This window comes from Phacochoerus africanus, chromosome 11 (assembly GCF_016906955.1).
Source record: "Phacochoerus africanus isolate WHEZ1 chromosome 11, ROS_Pafr_v1, whole genome shotgun sequence".
Lineage (NCBI taxonomy): Eukaryota > Metazoa > Chordata > Mammalia > Artiodactyla > Suidae > Phacochoerus > Phacochoerus africanus.
In genome coordinates, this window is record NC_062554.1 from 12,069,211 (window position 1) to 12,089,508 (window position 20,298).

Sequence of the window (20,298 nt, forward strand, 5' to 3'; positions counted from 1 at the left end):
GGATGCTCAACCCAAAAACTACTCGAACTGATCAACAAATTCGGCAAGGTAGCAGGATATAAGATTGACATTCAGAAATCAGTCGCATTTCTGTATACTAACCATGAAATATTAGAAATGGAATACAAAAATACAATACCCTTTAAAATTTCACCCCAAAAAATCAAATACCTGGGAATAAACCTGACCAAAGAGGTGAAAGACTTATATGCTTAGAACTATAAAACATTAATCAAGGAAATCAAAGAAGATGTATAGAAATGGAAAGATAGTCCATGCTCTTGGGCTGGGAAAATTACTATTGTAAAAATGGCCATACTACCCAAAGCAATCTACAGATTCAATGCAATCCCTATCAAATTACCTATGACATTTTTCACAAAATGAGAACAAACAGTCCAAAAATTGATATGGAACAACAAAAGACCCAGAATTGCCAAAGCAATCCTGAGAAACAAAAACCAAGCAGGAGGCGTAACTCTCCCACACTTCAGGCAATATTACAAAGCGACAGTCATCAAAACAGTGTGGTACTGGTCCCAAAACAGACAGACAGACAGATGGAACAGAATAGAGAACCCAGAAATAAATCCAGACACCTACACTCAATTAATCTTTGACAAAGGAGGCAAGAACATAAAATGGGAAAAAGACAGTCTTTTCAGTAGGTATTGCTGGGAAACCCAGAAACCTGCATGCAAATCAGTGAAACTAGAACACACCCTCACACTATGTACAAAAATAAACTCAAAATGGCTGAAAGACTTAAATATATGACAGGACACCATCAAACTCCTGGAAGAGAACACGGGGAAAACATTCTCTGACATCAACTTACAAATTGTTTTCTCAAGTCAGTCTCCAAAAGCAACAGAAATAAAAGCAACAATTAACCAATGGGACCTAATCAAACCGACAAGCTTTTGCACAGCAAAGGAAACCAAAAAGAAACCAAAAAGACGACTTACAGAATGGGAGAAAATTCTTTCAAATGATGCAATGGACAAGGGCTTAATCTCTCAAATATACAAACAACTTATACAACTCAACAGCAACAAAGCCAACAACCCAATTGAAAAACAGGCAAAAGACCTGAATAGACATTTCTCCAAGGAAGATATACAGATGGCCAACAAGCACATGAAAAGATGCTCAATATCACTGATTATTAGAGAAATGCAAATCAAAACTACCATAAGATACCACCTCACACCAGTCAGAATGGCCATCATTAGTAAGTCCACAAATAACAAATACTGGAGGGGGTGTGGAGAAAAGGGAACCCTCCTGCGCTGTTAGTGGGAATGTAAGCTGGTACAACCACTGTGGAGAACAGTATGGAGTTACCTTAGAAAACTATACATAGAACTACTATATGACCCAGCAGTTCCACTCTTGGGAATATATCCGGACAAAGCATGCCTTGAGAAAGACACATGCACCTGTATGTTCACTGCAGCACTATTCACAATAGCCAAGACATGGAAACAACCTAAATGTCCATTGACAGATGACTGGATTAAGAAGATGTCATATATATGCACAATGGAATACTACTCAGCCATAAGAAGGAATAAAATAATGCCATTTGTAGCAACATGGATGGAACTAGAGACTCTCATACTAAGTAAGTCTGAAAGAGAAAGACAAAAACCATATGATATCACTTATACCTGGAATCTAATATATGGCACAAATGAACCTTTCCACAGAAAAGAAAATCCTGGACTTGGAGAATAGACTTGTGGTTGCTGGGGAGGGGCGGGGAGTTGGGGAACTTGGGGTTCACAGATACAGACTATTGCCTTTGCAATGGATAAGCAATGAGATCCCGCTGTGTAGCCCTGAGAACTATATCTAGTCATTTATGATGGAGCATGATAATGTGAGAAAAAAGAATCTATACATGTATGTGTAAGTGGGTCACCATGCTATATAGCATAAAATTGACAGAACACTGTAAACCAGCTATAATGAAAAAAAATACTAAACATTAAAAAAAAGAGAGAGAGAGAGACAATCAACATAGAACATACTGAAAATGAGACTCCCTCCCTCTTTTCAGCCCCTTTAAGCTAAGGCCAAAAAACTTGGCAGCCAGCCTCTGTCTTCCTAGCAGGAGAGTCATAAACTTCTAACTGGAAAAGCTGATGGGCCCCACAGAAAAACAGCAAAGGACACTAACCTTGAAAAGTCCTCCAGAGACATGGAGGATCATACAGAGTGGAGGATACTAGTTGACAAGCCCCATCCATTCACAGAGAACTACCAATCGCCTTTGTAGTACCTCCTCTTAAATTTAAATGCAAAGCCAAGGGTCATCAAGAAAAGTCTCCAATAGAAGCCACAAAAAGAGAAAACAGAAGAGAGGTGAAAAAATCTCCAACAATACCACTTGCCCTGTAATTTATTTCTTCAAAACAATGATTCTGTATTACTATCATGAAAAGCTAGCTAAACATCTTTGAACTTAACTTGCCTCAGATAAATCACGAATCCAATCTAAATCTTAAACCCTGGTATCTCTCCTGAGTTCCAGACTACGTTATTACTACGCTGGAGGGACACTGCCACATGAATAAAGGAATCCTCAACACCTCTTCTCTATATCACCCAGTTCGTCAAAGCCAATTCACGCAACAAAATTATCATTCTAATATAGACTTGATCATTTCATGCCTTGTTCAAAACAACTTCACATGGTTCCACTGCCCACAAAATAACATTTAAATCCTCAGCAATCAAGACTACTTACACTTTGGCTTCAAAACATTTCACCAATGTTTTTCTTCCAAAAGTCCCTTATCTCCTTCTGACCTCTCATGAAACAATTCAGTTGTCAAACATATCTTACACTTTCCAAGTCCTCCTTTATCATAATGTCCTTCTTCTTGGCAGTACTATTCTCCAAATTTGGAGGATTTGGACTTTGCAAGTCTACCTCTCCACTAAGCTTTTCTAGAGCCCACCAGTCAGCACTGATCCCATTCTCTTCTCTACTCCCACAGTATTTTAATTATACCGCCTCTAAAACAAGCTGTGTTATGATCAGCAGTATAATATGTACTGAAGAAGCAGATAAATTTAACATTCTGAAAATGCCCAGCAAGCACCAAGGATTTATAAAACCCATACCTTCGATGAAGTGAAATGAAAGATTTCTGATCAAAAGTGTGGACCACACTCTTGAATTTGGAAATGGATACTACACTAATAATTGGGAAACTCTTAATTCTAAGCCACAAATACAGAGTGACTTTAGCAGTAATTTACTTCCCCGGAGTTCATGTTCCTAAGCTCTGAAAAAAGGGGCTTGAACTATCTACTAATGGCCCCTTCCAGTTCTAGCTTCTGTGAACCTAGGTAGGCCAGGAACAGGAAACCATGAGGAGACCTAGGTCAAATCTCTTAGAGACAATTAAGTAAGAAACATGAAAATTCTTAACAAGAAGTAAAACATGTATTTTCAGGATTATTGTGTAATTTGGCTAGGATGAGGTCTGAATCAAAGTTAACTCTCTCCCTCTCTTGTAATGTCTCTATTTTAGAGGTAAAGCGTTTTTCGTTAAACAATGATCTATAAGAAAGAGCACTGCACTAAGTTCTCAGTCCCACTGTTACTTAGCTGAATGAACTCACTTCAGCTCAGGCAATCTCTCTGGATCTGTCATCGGCAAAATGAAGGAATTAGACAATTTTATAAAACTTACATAAGTAAAAGGTAATATGTAAAACATTGTTTTATAGTAGTAGGAATATTTTTAAAATTTCTTTTTTATGTCATTACATTGGCATTTCATTAAAAAAGATTCCTCTCTCAAAAAAAAATTTTTAAGATATTTCTATTGTTTCCTATGAATTAAAAGTTTGGGGTCAAAACTGAACACAAGCAAAATTTTAATGTGAAGTTCTTTCTAACAAAATAAAAAGTTCTCTTCAACTAATGGACCACACATATAAGGTATCTGCTATCATTAAACAGTTGTACAACAAGTGAATTTATATTGTTTCTTTTCTTTTTTTCTTTTGTCTTTTAGTCTCTTCTAGGGCTGCACCCATGGCATATGGGGGTTCCCAGGCTAGGGGTCAAATCGGAGCTGTAGCCACCAGCCTACACCACAGCGATAATCCAAGCCGCGTCTGCGACCTACACTACAGCTCATGGCAACACCAGATCCTTAAACCACTGAGAAAGGCCAGGAATTGAACCTGCAACCTCATGGTTCCTGGTTGGATTCGTTAACCACTGAGCCACGATGGGAACTCCTAGATTGTCTCTTGAGTTCATTGGCCCTTTATTACACTTACAGCCTCTTAAATTTATAGTCTAAACGTTGTCCAATATTTAAATAATAATTTTTAAAATATGTATACCCTAAATGAAATAAAACTCTTCTTTGAAACTACAACCAATCCAAACAAAATTACAATACTTTCAGACACACAGCAAAGGATTTCTTTTTATTTTAGAATAATATCAAGGCAACTGAGGCACTAACTCTACAAAAGAATCTTGTACATAAAACCAGATAAATAATAAAAAAAAAAATTTAAGGGGGGACAGTTTTCCTTTTTACCTAAACACTGAGAATTATTTTAGTGGGCATCGACAAGGAATAAACAGAAAAGGCAACAACCTGTGAGACCTGGGAGATGTCACTTTCATGGGAACTAAATGGTGAGGGGCCCCAGGACCAGTGCAGCGTCTCTCAGAGTTTCTCTGAGTTAGTAGTAGGCACAGTCAACAAAACCACTCTGTCACATATCACATAACCCTGAACAAGTTAGTTAACGTCTGTAAGCGTCATTTGCCCCACCTATAAAACAGGGAGAACAGTATCTATTTTACATCATATATAAACTACCTTAGGTAGACAGCACTCGGTAGAGTCAATAAATGATATCTAGAGACCAACCTCTATTTTAACTCTAATGTAAATATATACACAAGGTTTTATTGAATCATCCTCAAATTCCTTTTCAGCAACTACCAACACAACAAAATTTTGTTCTAAATTCTATATAAGAGGAACTACAGATTTCTGTTCTGACTACACAGCTTTTAAATTGCAACTTACTTTCATTCTGCAAAATGTTTATGGCATCATCCATAATGCAGTCTGGTGAAAATCCTGCAGTCTTTGACAGTAAACCCAACAGTGATGCAATTTTCAGTCGTACAGATGGATCATTCTCCTGAAACAGAAAAGGCTGTTACCTTTTTTTTTTTTAATTGGAGTACAGTTGACTCACAATGTATTAGTTTCAGGTGTACAGCAAAGTGAATCAGTTGTATATATCCATTCTTTTTTTCCCACATAGGTTATTACAAACTATTGAGTGGATTTCCCTGAGCTAACCAGTAGGCTCTTGTTAATTACCTATTTGATATATTATCTACTCTCACCCTCCCAATTCCTATCCCCCGACCCAGGGTTTCCCCTATGGTAACCATAAGATTGGTTTTGAAATCTGAAGTTGTTGATACTGTATTTTTATTTATTTATTTGCTTTTTAGGGCCACACCCATGGCATATAGAAGTTCCCAGGCTAGGGGTCAAATCAGAGCTACAGCTGCCAGCCAACGTCACAACCACAGAAATGCCAGATCTGAGCCACGTCTGCAACATACCCACAGCTCACGGCAACACCAGATCCCTAACTCACTGAGTGAAGCCAGGGATCGAACCCGCATTTCATGGATAGTAGTCAGATTCATTTCCACTGAGCCACAATGGGAATTCCTAAAGCTGAGCATACTTCAGATGCTCTATTCTCAGTTAATCAACAAAGAGGAACATGGGAAACTAACACCTCAAAAAAGATTCAATGATCCAAGTATTCTAAAGCTTTATTTCTGAAAAATTAACTTTACATGCTTTGGGAAGAAAGTTTTTCTCAATCTGTATGTTACACCCAAATACTGCAAAGTGAAGGGGAGTATTTTTATGCCTTCTTGATGTCGTTAACTTCTAACCAAGTGTGAGCTTTGGGGCTTAAAAATACCTTCCCTCCGCTGTGCAGTCACATTAGACATGAGTTGCAGCAACTTGCATCAGCAACATTGCTGTCAGCACCATGGCTTCTGGAGGCCCTGAAAACTGGGTACTGCAGGTACCGATGCTTTCACCAGAGAGAAGTTTTTACTCTACCTGTCTTGGATCACCAGATCCTGATTAGTAGTCTGGCAGAGGTGAGTCTCATTGGCTGAGTCTAGGGCCTGTGCCTGAGCCTGGGGCCCTGGTGCAAGAAAGACTAAGAAAAGAGTCTGGCACTTTTAGTTTCAATATTAGAAGGTGGTCTCTAATTTGAACCAAGATTCCTATGGTGAGAAATTTCCCCCAAAGACACAAAGGTACATGTCATTTCTTTCTTTTTTTAGGGCTGCACCCGCCACATATGGAAATTCTTGGGCTAGGGTCAAATAAGAGCTGCAGCTGCTGGCCTACACAACAGCCACAGCAATGCAGGATCCAAGCTGCATCTTCGACCTGCACTGCACTTCTCAGCAATGCCAGATCCTTAACCCACAGAGAGAGGCCAGGAATCGAACCTGCATTCTCAAGGATACCAGTCAGATTCATTTCTGCTGCACCACAATGGGAACTCCTTTTTTTGTTGTTTTGGTTTTGGTTTGGTTTTTTTTTCACAAGCTATTTAAAAATTTATAAAGAGGAGTTCCCGTTCTGGCTCCGAGGGTCAAGGATCTGACTAATATCCATGAGAATGGGGGTTTGATCTCAATCAGTGGGTTAAGATCTGGCATTGCTGTGAGCCATGGTGTAGGTCACAGATGTGGCTCGGATCCCAGGTTGCTGTGGCTCTGGCATAGGCCAGCAGCAACAGCTCCAATTAGACCCCCAGCCTGGGAACCTCCATATGCCGCAGGTGCGGCCCTAAAAAGACAAAAAATAAATAAATAAACAAATAAAGAAATTTATAAAGAAATTAAAAGACCAAGAATAGTTAAGATAGGAGTTCCCGTTGTGGCTCAGTGGTAACAAACCCAACTAGTATCCATGAGGATGAGGGATTAATCCCTGGCCTTGCTCAGTGGGTTAAGGATCTGGCATTGCTCTGACCTGTTGTGCAGGTCACAGACATGGCTCAGATTCAGCACTCTGTGGCTGTGGCATAGGCCAGCAGCTGCAGCTCCAATTTGATACCTAGCTGGGGAACCTCCATATGCCGAGGGTGCAGCCCTAAAAAGCCAAAGAAAAGATGCATACAGTATTCTCTAATTGTATGAAGCCGAAAGGAGGGAGGGAGGCAGTCAGGGAGAGTAAGTAGGTTGTATTAGTACAAGTTTAAAGGGTAAAAAAAAAAAGGAAGTTATTACTCTAAAAGTCAGGAGAGTAGTGGTTATCTTTGGGAAATGGGGTAAAAATAATTAGAAGGAGTTTTGAGAAGTCCTATGGGAAGCTGACTATATTCCATTTCTTGATCTGGATGGTAGTTATACACTGATCATTAATCAACAGGTTATATCAGGATTTTCTATGTATTCGTCTTTATATATTACAGTGCATAATAAAGGTTTTTTGTTTGTTTTTGCTTTTTAGGGTCAGACCCACAGTATATGGAGGTTCCCAAGCTAGGGGTCTAATCGGAGCTACAGCATCTGGCCTACGCCACAGCTACATCAGATCTGAGCCGCACCTGCAACCTACACCACAGCTCATGGCAACGCTGAATCCTTAACCCCCAGAGTGAGGCCAGGGATCAAACCCGCAACCTCATGGTTCCTTGTCAGATTCGTTTCCACTGCAGCACAACGGGAACTCCCAAGTGTTTCAAATAGTTATTTATATTACTGGGGTAATAACGGAAACAAAGATGGACTCATAAGTTATTTATAAGGCAAAATCAGTAAGATTTAATGAGGAAAGGAATATGGAGAGAGGAAAGGATAAGGGTGGTATAAAGGATCTTCCTTGGGTTTTTGGAGTTCCCATCGTGGCTCAGCGGTTAACGAATCTGACTAGGAACCATGAGGTTGCAGGTTCGATCCCTGACCTTGCTCAGTAGGTTAAGGATCTGGTGTTGCCGCGAGCTGTGGTGTAGGTCGAAGACGCGGCTCGGATCCCGTGTGCTGTGGCTGTGGCTGTGGCCAGGAGCTGCAGCTCCAATTCAGCCCCTAGCCTGGGAACCTCCATATGCCACGGGAGCAGCCCTAGAAAAGGCAAAAAAAAAAAAAAAACGGATCTTCCTTGGGTTTCTGATTTAAGGGTGTATAATGACAGTCGTACACTTCCTGATATAAAGCAGACTGGAGAATGAAGGGAGACACCAAGTTCGGTTATGAATATAAATAAAAGCCAATTCTTAATGGACTTAAGTCACTGAGATAGCATCATGGAATGAAGTAATTGTCTTTCAAAGACAGTAGACTAGTCAAATATCCTCATTTTGCAATAAGAGAGGATAAGAAAAGAGCTATATGGCCTTTCAATGGTCTGGAATGGAGTTACATATCTCCAAACACAAGGAAGTTGAAGAGAAAGCAAAAGTACTAAGTCTAGCACCTATGAGGGAGGCAAGAATGGATCAAAAAAGAATAAGAGCAGTTCCCGACGTGGCGCAGTGGTTAACGAATCCGACTAGGAACCATGAGGTTGCGGGTTCGGTCCCTGCCCTTGCTCAGTGGGTTAAGGATCCGGCATTGCCGTGAGCTGTGGTGTAGGTTGCAGACTCGGCTCGGATCCCGCATTGCTGTGGCTCTGGCATAGGCCGGTGGCTACAGCTCCGATTCAACCCCTAGCCTGGGAATCTCCATATGCCGCAGGAGCGGCCCAAGAAATAGCAACAACAACAACAAAAAAAAAAAAAAAAAAAGAATAAGAGTATCTGACCTAACAGCATTCTTTCTCCATCTGGATACCTTACTCAAATTCTTCTACTTTCTAGACAAAAAATAAAATAAAATAAAAACACAGGGAGTTCCCGTCGTGGTGCAGCAGAAACAAATCCGACTAGGAACCATGAGGTTGCAGGTTTGATCCCTGGCCTCGCTCAGTGGGTTAAGGATCTGGCGTCACCATGACATGTGGTGTAGGTTGCAGACACGGCTCGGATCCTGCATTGCTGTGGCTCTGGCGTAGGCCAGTGGCTACTGCTCCGATTGGACCCCTAGCCTAGGAACCTCCACATGCAGCAGGTGCAGCCCTAGAAATACAAAAAGGAAAAAAGAAAAAGAAAAAAAAAAAAGGTAGTTTATAGAAAGAAGAGAGACTAAAGGCAAAAAGAGAAGAAGAAAGATGGGACTTCAAGACATGCCTCCTGATGGACGCACTATGAAGTACATATCATAGTCTATAAAGATCCTTAAAATTCTCAAAAATATGCTTACCTGCAATCTAACAAAGTCTACAGATCTAACTTCCAGTTCACAGTAAATACAGGAGATAAAGAAGCAAGTTAACCAAGGAACTAAACAAATTCAGAAAACAAGACATTTTACAAAACAAGCGACCAAGGAGTACCCGTCGTGGCGCAGTGGTTAACGAATCCGACTAGGAACCATGAGGTTGTGGGTTCGATCCCTGCCCTTGCTCAGTGGGTTAACGATCCAGCGTTGCCGTGAGCTGTGGTGTAGGTCCCAGACTCGGCTCGGATCCCATGTTGCTGTGGCTCTGGCGTAGGCTGGCAGCTACAGCTCCGATTCGACCCTAGCCTGGGAACCTCCATATGCCGTGGGAGCGGCCCAAGAAACGGCAAAAAGACAAAAAATAAATAAATAAATAAAACAAGCAACCAAGTTCGCTCACCAGGTCAATGTCACCAAGATAATTAAAGCTGTTCTAAAATTTTTTTTTTTTTGGTCTTTTGTCTTTTCCAGGGCCACACTTGCAGCATATGGGGGTTCCCAGGCTAGGGGGTCTAATCGGAGATGTAGCTTCCGGCCTACGCCAGAGCCACAGCAATGCCAGATTTGAGCCATGTCTGTGACCTAAACCACATCTCAGGGCAACACTGGATCCTTAATCCACTGAGCGAGGCCAGGGATCAAACCCATAACCTCACGGTTCCTAAGTCAGATTCGTTTCCACTGTGCCACGATGGGAATTCCAAGTTGTTCTAAATTTTAAAAAGAGCAAATACGGAGTTCCCACTGTGGTGCAGTGGGTTAAGAATCAGACCTTGTCTCTGTGGCTTTAAGAATCCAATATTTCTGCAGCTATGGCAAAGGGTGATGGTACAGCACAGATTCAATCCCTGGCCTGGAAACTTCCATATGCCAAAAATGCAGCCCAAATAAATAAACAAACAAAAAGAGCAAATGCCATGTGTGGACACTGTTTGCATTATGATATGAACAAATAAACTATAACAAGATATTTTTGGAACAACTAGAGAAATCTGAATATCGACTATTTGTTAGATTACATTAAGGAATAACTTAATTGTATTTGAAGTGGTTAAATGGTTTATGTTTTAAAAAGTCCCTTCTTAAGAGGTACTTATTGAAAAGAACAAAATAATGCCATTTGCTGCAATATGAATGGAACTAAAGACTCTCATACTGAGTGAAATTAAGTCAGAAAGAGAAAGACAAATACCATATGATGTCACTTATACCTGGAATCTAACATATGGCACAAATGAAACTTTCCACGGGAAAGAAAATCATGGACTTGGAGAACAGACTTGTGGTTGCTGAGGGGGACAGGGAGGGAGCGGGATGGATTGGGAGCTTGGGGTTAATAGATACAGACTATTGCCTTTGCAATAGATAAGCAAGGAGATCCTGCTGTATAGCACTGGGAATTATGTCTAGTCACTTATGATGGAGCATGATAATGTGAGAAAAAAGAATGTATAACTGGGTCCCCTTGCTGTACAGTAGAAAATTGACAGAACACTGTAAACCAACTATAATGGAAAAAATAAGGAGTTCCCGTCATGGCTCAGTGGTTGGCAAGTCCAACTAGGAACCATGGGGTTGCTCATTTGATCCCTGGCCTTACTCAGTGGGTTAAGGATCTGGCATCGACATGAGCTATGGTGTGGGTCGAAGATGAGGTTTGGATCCCATGTTGCTGTGGCTCTGGTGTAGGCCAGCAGCTATAGCTCCGATTGGATCCCTAGCTTGGGAACCTCCATATGCCGCAAGTGTGGCTCTAGAAAAGACAAATAAATAAATACATAAAAACCACCATAAAATTAAAAAAAAAGAAAGTTGTATTTACTGAACTATTTAGAGAAAAATATCATGATACTTTCTAAAAACTTCAGGAAAACAGAGTAAATTTGACAAAATTTAATTTAATAACTGCTTCATCCCAAGAATGGGTATCTGGTAGTTGATTATTTTCTAAAAGGTTAATAACTTTCATACTAAAGTTTATTTACTTATTTATTCATTGGTCTTTCTTTTGCCAATACTAAATTTTAAAAGTTTAAAACTCCAATTCATCTGTGATTCAAATATTTGAAAATTATTTCTTGTCTCTTTGCTTCAAATCTCACAAATAAAAACTGAAAAAACATATTTTGTGAATTTCATTTTGTTTGAAATATTTCCTATATTTATTCATGCATGAATTGAAAAAAGAGAAATAAAATGCCACTTAGCTAAAAGAAAGAAAGTTTAAAAAAAAAAGAGAGAGAGCTATTGCAGTTAGATATGAGGGCCTTGAATTAAAGCCGTAACATCAGGAGAGACAAATCTGGTTACAGAAGGACTGAGGCAGAAGTTAATTCCTCCTCTGTGCTCCACTGCACTCTCCGTATCCTCAGCAATTTCATGCACTTTATCATTCACATCTGTTTCTATTTAAATACTGAAAGCTTCTGAGGACAGGACCTTTCTGGATCTTTTTTAGCTCTGTATCCACAGTGTCTAGCACAGAGAAGACACTCAGTAATAAGACTGCTAAATGGGAGTTCCCATCATCGCGCAGCAGAATTGAATGTGACTAGGAACCACCAGGTTTCAGGTTCGATCCCTGGCCTCACTCAGTGGGTTAAGGATCCAGCGCTGCCATGAACTGTGGTGTAGGTCACAGATGAGGCTCAGATTTGGCATTGCTACGGCTCTGGCATAGGCCAGCAGCAACAGCTCTGATGAGACCCCTAGCCTGGGAACTTCTTGTGCCGCAAGTGTGGCCCTAGAAAGACAAAAAAAAAAAAAAAAAAAACCGACTGCTAAATGAACACCTTCTTAATTATTCTGAAATATTAATTCATTCTCAGACGTGATACAACTCTTACACATGTTCCCATACATCCTCACATCAGGACCTCAAGAACTTACCTTGTAATAATGTTCCAAGAGAATCCTGACCACTCCTTCCACGCTTTCTGCCTCAACAGGCTTCCTGGCAAACTGAAGCAGGTACTGCAAAGCATCTGCTGGGGAGGTAGCCTTACACAAATCTATGTGGAGTGCTGCAGATTTACTTGGCTTTGTCAGTCGGAGTTTCTTAGTAGCAATTTCCTCCTGTTGTTGCTGCAAGACGGCAGGGAAGATAAGACATGAAAACCTAAAAACCTAACTGAAAACACAAAGACTGCAAATTTAACTTTGCCCCATCTGATGGAAATAATTTTCCCTATAGCAAATAATGTATTTAGGTGACAGACCTAGCCTAAACAAAAAGCAGTGCTATGAATCAGGAAAAAAGCCACCTGGAGACAAAGCGATGGTTCTCAGTTTTATCATCTGTAAAATAGGAATGATGACCTACTACCAGTCTTTCTCAGTCAGGGATCCTCGTGTGAACCACAGAAAACATACAATTAGCTAAGTGACTATTTTCTCAATTCTCCCAAGGATGATGCATAACTAGAACCAATCTAGATATATTTGATGCATGGAATGAGTGCCCAAAAGTCCATGTGAAAGGGAACCTGTCACTCCAGGGATTATGTAAGGCCCTGGTGGGTAGATATAAAAAAGATCACAACATAAGAGAAACGTTATAGGAGTTCTCTTGTGGTGCAGCAGCTCGGGTTGCAGCTGCAGCTGGGATTCAATCCCTGGCCCAGGAACTCCCATAGGCCTCAGGTGCAGCCGGAAAAAGAGAGAGAAACAACAGATACAAAAGTTTGGAGAGGTGCAAACACTAGCCATGTTGGAGGAGGGGTGAGTAGTCTTGGTAAGTGGGAACAACAGAATGTTTGGAAGAAAGGAAGTGACACTGCACAATAAAGTGAATGCACTTAATGCCACTGAACTGTACAATTAAAAATGGTTAAAACGGTAAGTTTTGGTATGCATATTTTGCCACAATTTTTTTAAGAGCGCCCAAGGAAACAGAGTTAGGAAATCCTAAAAGGCAAGCCATAGAAGGAGCTCTGAAGTCAAAAAGCTTTCCTGAATCCTGACTCATTCTAAAAGTTCAGGAAAACTAATTTCACATAAAAGTGGAGTCAACCGGAGTTTCCCTTGTGGTGCAGTAGAACCGCATCAGACTAGTAACCATGAGGTTGTGGGTTTGATCCCTGGCCTCGCTCAGTGGGTTAAGGATCTGGCATTGCCATGAGCTGTGGTATAGGTCAAAGATTCGGCTCGGAGCCTGTGTGGCTGTGGCTGTAGCTGATTTGACACCTAGCCTGGGAACCTCCATATGTCCCAGGTGTGGCCCTAAAAAACAAACAAGCAAAAAAAAGAGTCAACAAAAACGTGTCAGGTTTTTTAAGAAAAAACAAGAATAAGAAGTTAGTCAATTCCCTACACACAATGGGAATATGCCACAAAGTGTCCACAAAACAAAAAAAAAAGGCAGTGATACAGCTGGAAGGAACACTGTCCAATAATAAAGGGAGTTTCTATAAAGAGTAGTTGCAAAAGAGAGAGGCAGACTTGATTTGTTCATGCAATCACCTCTTGGCGCTATAACCACAGACATACTGTTCCCTATCTCCCACGAGCCTGTGAGCTCCTAAAGAACATGGAACTTAATGTGCATTGAACTTTGTAGCTCAGCACCTTTCCATTTACCTAATACACAGTAACAACTTTTTTTTTTTTTTTAAGTGCTGCACCTGCAGCACATGGAGGTTCCCAGGCTAGGGGTCAAACCGGAGCTGCAGCTGCAGGCCTATGCACCAATGCAGGATCCTAGCAACATCTGCGACCTACACCACAGCTCATGGCAACGCGGGATCCTCAACCCACTGGGCGAGGTCAGGGATGGAACCTGCGTCCTCATGTATACTGTTGGGTTCGTTTCTGCTGAGCCACAACGGGAACTCTCACAATAACAACTCTTTTACTCAATAAACTTTTGCTGAAGGAAAAAGTTAAATGCTTAAGGATCAGTGTCCTGCTGCATGGTCTAAATCTTGCTACTCTACAAGCCTATGCCTCTAAGGATGCCTCAACTGGGGGCTCGTCAGAAATTCAGATTATTGCCTCGCCTCCCCCGCCCGATTTACTTAGTGAGTAGAACCTACAGTTTAACAAGACCCCCAGGTGATTTGTATACACAAAGCCTGAGAAGCACAACATGAGGTATGACTTGATATCGAACTCTACTTTAGGAATATCAATGAGGAAATACACGGAGAATCACTGACTGCTGACAGGGGCTTGGCCCACAAGTCCGTAAACAACTCCAAAGGAAAAAGGTATTGCCCTCCTTCCTTGATGAACTGTTCCATCAACAGAAAGTTCTACCCCTATAAAGCCTGTGACCCTCGCCTGATCTGAGTCTCGAGGACTTTAAACTCCTCTTCCAATCTCTTGGAGTTTCGCATACAGCTACCTTGTCCTTAGGCGCGCTTTTTTTTTTTTTTTTTCTGTAACGGGAGTGGGGAGAGAATCTGCTACTAATTGGCTGTGTCCACGCACCCCTCCAGAAGCCTCAAAGTCCTCATTTGTAAAATGAGGATGCTGATGTACTACGAATAAAATTAGATTACGAATAATGTATTTTTGTAAACTGTAAATTTTCTGTAGTGTCAGACTGCACATGTTAGTTAATAATGACAAACAGCAGAGGCGAACGAACACGCCCACTAAAGTGTAGTCCACTCTATCAAAGCAGTCCGCACTCAGCCCAGCTTTGTGGCGCTTGTTCTGGCAAAGTGCCTGGGGCGTGGATAATCTTCCTCTACCCCAAATGGGTTCCGGGACTTTTCCCTCCAGGGCTTACCTGAACCACCTTAGTGAATTCCTCGTACACCCGCTTCTTCAGGTGCGCCGCCATGGCTGCCCACGGACCCTCTCAGCTTCCGTACAGACGAGGAGGCGGGGCGGAGGAATTCGGGAAAACCGGCCCAGACCGGAGGAACCAGCCACGATCCCACAAGGCAGTGGGGTTCCCGGAAAGAGAGGCCGCTTCCTGCTGCTCTACTGCTCTGCCTCGGCCAGGCTGTATTCGGCCGCCTACGCCGCGTTCGCCGAGGAAGGAGAGCGAGATCGCAGCGTGGGGGCGGGGCTTCTGGCTGGAGGAGCCAATGGGAGCGTCCTGGGGCATGCGGTCGGTCTTGGCGTCGGAGAGACTGGCGGGACCGCCGCGGAGGGAGGGAGACGGGGGAGGAAGTACTACAGGGTGAAAGGGCAGAGGCGGAGCTATCTTGAGGTAGAGGCAAAACCTGGAGCTGCTTTAAGCTATTGCCTCTGGAATTGAGGGAGCGAGGGCAAGCTGACTTTCCCATCAGCCATTGCTGTTGACACTGTGGGCTGTCTGTGTGTCCCTTGCACTCCTATTGGTCAAGCTGTTACTCGAAAACTGGGTTCGCCCCTTGGTGGGTGTGGAGCCAGAAGATACAGCCGAGCCGAAGAGGGGAAGAAGGAAGGATTTATTACCTGGAGCAAATAAGAATACCAGGGATCTTTACCAAAGTGGTGTCTCTTTGAATAGCAAAACTGAGGAAGTCTTAGGCTAAGGAGCGTGCATGTTCATACTCATGAAGGCACTTGAGCAGAGGAGAATTCAGCACAGAATTGGGGCGAAGGTCTACAGAGTGCAAGCTTTAGTTGACTTAAGAGGGTCAACATCAATATTCTGTCCTCCACCTGGGTGGGGCACTAACTACAAAACTCAAAAGATTTGTGTCAGGTTGTTAGGTATGTCCCATGAAGAGGAACTAGGACTTTTTTATGACTGAACTGTCTTGACTGCCCTTCCTTTGTTCCTGTGAGGCTGGAGATAGATGGGATCCAGGCTGAGCAACTGGAATCTGTCCCCTGTGGACAAATACTTCAAGATAAGAATTATGATAAGAGTAGCTCCCATTGTGGCTCAGCAGGTTAAGGACTCACCCTTTTCTCTGTGAGGATGCAGGTTCAATCCCAGACCTCACTCAGTGGGTTAAGGATCCAGAATTGCTTCAAGCTGCGGCTTAGGTGCAGGTGCAGTTCAGATCCAGTGTTGCTGTGGCTGTGACATAGACCACAGCTGCAGTTCCTATTAGACCCTTAGCCTGGGAACTTCCATATGCCACAGGCGCAGCTGTGAAAAGAAAAAAAAAAAAATATATATATATATATGGCAGGAGCAAGGACTTCTTCTTGGATAAAAGATAAAGAGACCACATGGAGTTCCCTGGTGGCCTAGTGGTTAAGGATCCTCTGTTGTCACTGCTATGGCTTGGGTTCAGTCCCTGGCCTGGAAACTCCCACATGCCATGGGTGTGGCCAAATAAAAACAAAACACAAGAGACCATATATTTCTCATTCTTGAAGTGAACGAAAGCTCCCAGACTACACATGCTCAGAAAGATTCCTCAGTTGTCAGAGAAGGGGGTGGGGGCACCAGACCGTAGTATATCCTGTCAACTTCCCAGAAACCCTTGCACTAGACTCTACCTTGGCTAAAAGATGCTCTCACACACCAGGAGGGCCCTGAGTCAGGCCAAATATGGACTCAAAGCCAGATGAAACAAGATGATTGGTCAGAGGAAACCTGCAAGAGCTGCTCCCATATAATTGATTTAAACCACTCCAAAGCGCATGGCTTATGCACTCTGTCTCTCCCTCACCTGTGCTTTCTCTGCAGATATCTTCTCACCTAATAAACAGTTTACTTGCCTCACTATTCTCAGCCTCTTTGCCAAACTTTTTTCTCCAAAAACAGACTGGGGACCTACATCGAGGCTGCTGGCCCGTGTGGTCTAGTGGTTAGGACTTAGTACTGTCACTCCACAGCCACCCAAGATCATCACCCAAGTCATGCCTCGTTCTTTGTCCAGGGACCCCGTATCCTATCTGTTTACAAAGCTGTACACCACCTCTCCCTTGGCCTAAGGCACTTTTTCCTGCCTTTTACTTCAGTTGTTCAAAAGCTACCTATCCTTTAAGGAATCAACCCCTCCTCTGATAGCTACTGCAGAGCAGAGAATTCTGAGGCCAAGGGTGAAGTAACAAAGCTTCAGACTAGGACTGGCACTTAATGAACAAGTAGCCTCAACTACCATTGCACTAACACTTAACCTGACAAAAGACTTAGTGACAATGGAATGCGATAACACAAAAACATTTTGCTAAAGTTCATGTGCTAATGTGAATAAATCCAAAGTCAAATTTTACACGCTGCATTAAACTTTAGCTGTTTTTGTTTAATTCATTGAAACAAGTTAATGAAGGATGCTTAGAAAAAGGGACAGTAGTTCCCGTCGTGGTTCAGGGGTTAACGAACCCAAAGAGTATCCATGAGAACAAGGGTTTGATCCCTGGCCTCTCTCAGTGGGTTAAGGATCCTGTGTTGCCGTGAGCTACGGTGTAGGCCGCAGATGTGGCTCAGATATGGCGTTGCTGTGGCTGTGGTGTAGTCCAGCGGCTACAGCTCCAATTTGACCCCTAGGCTGGGACCCTCCATATGCTGCAGGTGTGGCCCTAAAAAAAAAAAAAAAAGAAAAAGAAAGAAAGAAAGAAAAAAGAAAAAAGGAAGACTGTGGTAGGTACAGAAGACCCCACAAAGTGGAAAATATGGTCTCTACCATCAAGGTCCTACAACCGAACTGGGAAGAGAGACACTCAAACGGATCATTAGGAGGCAATGTGTGCTGTAACAGAGCAAACTGGTTCCAAAAAACCTAACTTCAGGATGCCTCCAGGAAGTTTTACAGAGAAAGCAATTTTTAATCTGGCCTTAAAATAGTGAATTTTCCAGAAGGAAAAAGAGTCACCCCAGACCAGAGACTACTGCCTATACAGATATGTCCAGAGAAATGAAAGGCAGTTAGCAAACAGTGCTTTTAATAAATTTTAGCAGCCGGAGTATCTGTTGTGGTTCAATGGGTTAAGAACCTGACTAGTATCCATGAGGATGCAGGTCGGATCCCCGGCCTCACTCAGTGGGTTAAGAGTCCAGCATTGCTGTGGCTGTGACGTAGGCTGGCAGTTGCAGCTCTGATTCACCCCCTAGCCTGGGAACCTCCATATACCACAAGTGCAGCCCTAAGAATAAATAAATAAATAAATAAATTTTAGCAGTTATTATTATTGTTACCATATTTTATCAAAATAAGGTGCAGCGATTATGAAACAAACCATTTTTATGTAAAATATTATGAAAAGTGATAAAATTAAAAACTGGTTTCTTATTGCTTAGATTTATGTATACTTACTAAAAAAAGCTCATTTGAACTTATTTAGAAAAAGATTTGGGGAGTTCCCGTCGTGGCACAGTGGTTAATGAATCCGACTAGGAACCATAAGGTTGCGGGTTCGATCCCTGCCCTTGCTCAGTGGGTTAACGATCTGGCATTGCCGTGAGCTGTGGTGTAGTTTGCAGACGAGGCTCGGATCCTGCGTTGCTGTGGCTCTGGTGTAGGCTGGCGGCTACAGCTCCGATTCAACCCCTAGCCTGGGAACCTCCATATGCTGTGGGAGAGGCCCAAAAAAAGGCAAAAAAAAAAGACAAAAAAGAAAGAAAAAGATTTGTACCCTATGTCATACTGCTTTTTCCTCATACCTTTCTGTGTGTATAAGAACTTTTTGTTTCAATTTTAATTATAAGGAAATCTCATTAAAGATACTTTGCTTGTTTATTTTTCTTTTTCCAATGCACCTGGGCATATGCAAGTTCCTGGGCCAGGGATTGAATCTTAGCCAGAGCTGTGACCTATGCCACAGCTGCAGCAGCACCAGGTCCTTAACCCACTGTGTAGGACTGGGAATTGAACCAGCTCTGCTAAAAAAAAGCCAGATCAGTAACCCATTGCCCCACAGTGGGAACTCCTTTTTTTTTTCTTTTTGTCTGTTTAGGGCCACAGCATATGGAAGTTCCCAGGCTATAGGGGTCTAATCAGAACTATAGCCGCCAAGCTAAGCCACAGCCATAGTAACTTGGGATCCGAGCCGCATCTGTGACCTATGCCACAGCTCTTGGCAATGCCAGATCCTTTAACCCACCAAGCAAGGCCAGGGATTGAGCCCACATCCTCGTGGATACTAGTCAGATTCTTAACCCACTGAGCCACAAGAGGAACTCCCCACAGTGGGGACTCCCCCCCGACAGTAGGAACTCCCCACAGTGAGAAGTCCTAAAGGTACTTTGTTTGTTTGTTTGTTTTGTCTTTTTGCCTTTTCTAGGGCTGCTCCTGCGGCATATGGAGGTTCCCAGGCTAGGGGTCTAATCAGAGCTGTTGTTGCCGGCCTACACCACAGCCACAGCAACGAGGGATCCGAGCCGCATCTGCGACCTACACCACAGCTCATGGCAATGCTGGATCTAAAGGTACTTTAAATGACAGTTAAAGATAACACATTCACAGAACTCAAAGTGATGAAAACATGAATTGCCCATTGTGGCTCAGCAGTAACGAACCCGACTAGAATCCATTGAGGATATGGGTTTGATCCCTGGCCTTGCTCAGTGGGTTAAGCATCTGGCATTGTAGTGACCTGTGGAGTAAGCAGGTCACAGTCATGGCTTGGATCCTGTATTGCTGAAGCTGTGGCATAGGTCAGCAGCTGCAGCTCAGATTTGACCCCTAGCCTGGAAACTTCCATATGCCGCAGGTGCAGCCCTAAAAAATAAAAAAATAAAAAAATGAAATTCAAGAATTCTTCATATTGAGAGTTAAGTGCATACAGGGAAGAGAGAGAAACGATAAAAGTTGAGAAGCCAAGGCCAGACTGCTATAGAAACAAGAATATTCCACTTTCTTTAATTTTGAAATGAAAAATTTTTTATTGGATTGATGACATTTCCCTTTGACCTGTGTTATTGTACATTACATAGGAATACAAGGAGGTGCCTCAGTGAATCCCTTGGCTTTTTTTTTTTTTTTTTCGGTCTTTTAGGGCCGCACCTGTAGCATATGGAGGTTCCCCAGCTAGGGATCCAATCCCAGCCTATGCCACAGCCACAGCACCATCAGATCCAAGCCAAATCTGTGGCC

At 42.5% G+C, this 20,298-nt stretch overlaps 1 protein-coding gene across 2 annotated transcripts in view; it reads right to left on the reverse strand.

Annotated features, from left to right (window-relative positions):
- INTS4 (integrator complex subunit 4) overlaps nucleotides 1–15,422 on the reverse strand; it is a 121,719-nt gene extending 106,297 nt beyond the window's left edge. The window contains exons 1-3 of one of the 2 annotated variants that reach the window (XM_047752356.1): nucleotides 15,102–15,422; nucleotides 12,257–12,451; nucleotides 5,079–5,196 (exon numbers count right to left, since the gene is read on the reverse strand). In XM_047752356.1, coding sequence (XP_047608312.1) covers nucleotides 5,079–5,196; nucleotides 12,257–12,451; nucleotides 15,102–15,155 — 367 coding nt within the window. In that variant the 5' untranslated portion in view covers nucleotides 15,156–15,422. Of the gene's footprint in view, nucleotides 1–5,078; nucleotides 5,197–12,256; nucleotides 12,452–15,101 lie in introns of those variants that run through there. The other variant, XM_047752357.1, reaches the window with a different exon arrangement.
- Between the last annotated feature and the right edge of the window lie 4,876 nt (nucleotides 15,423–20,298).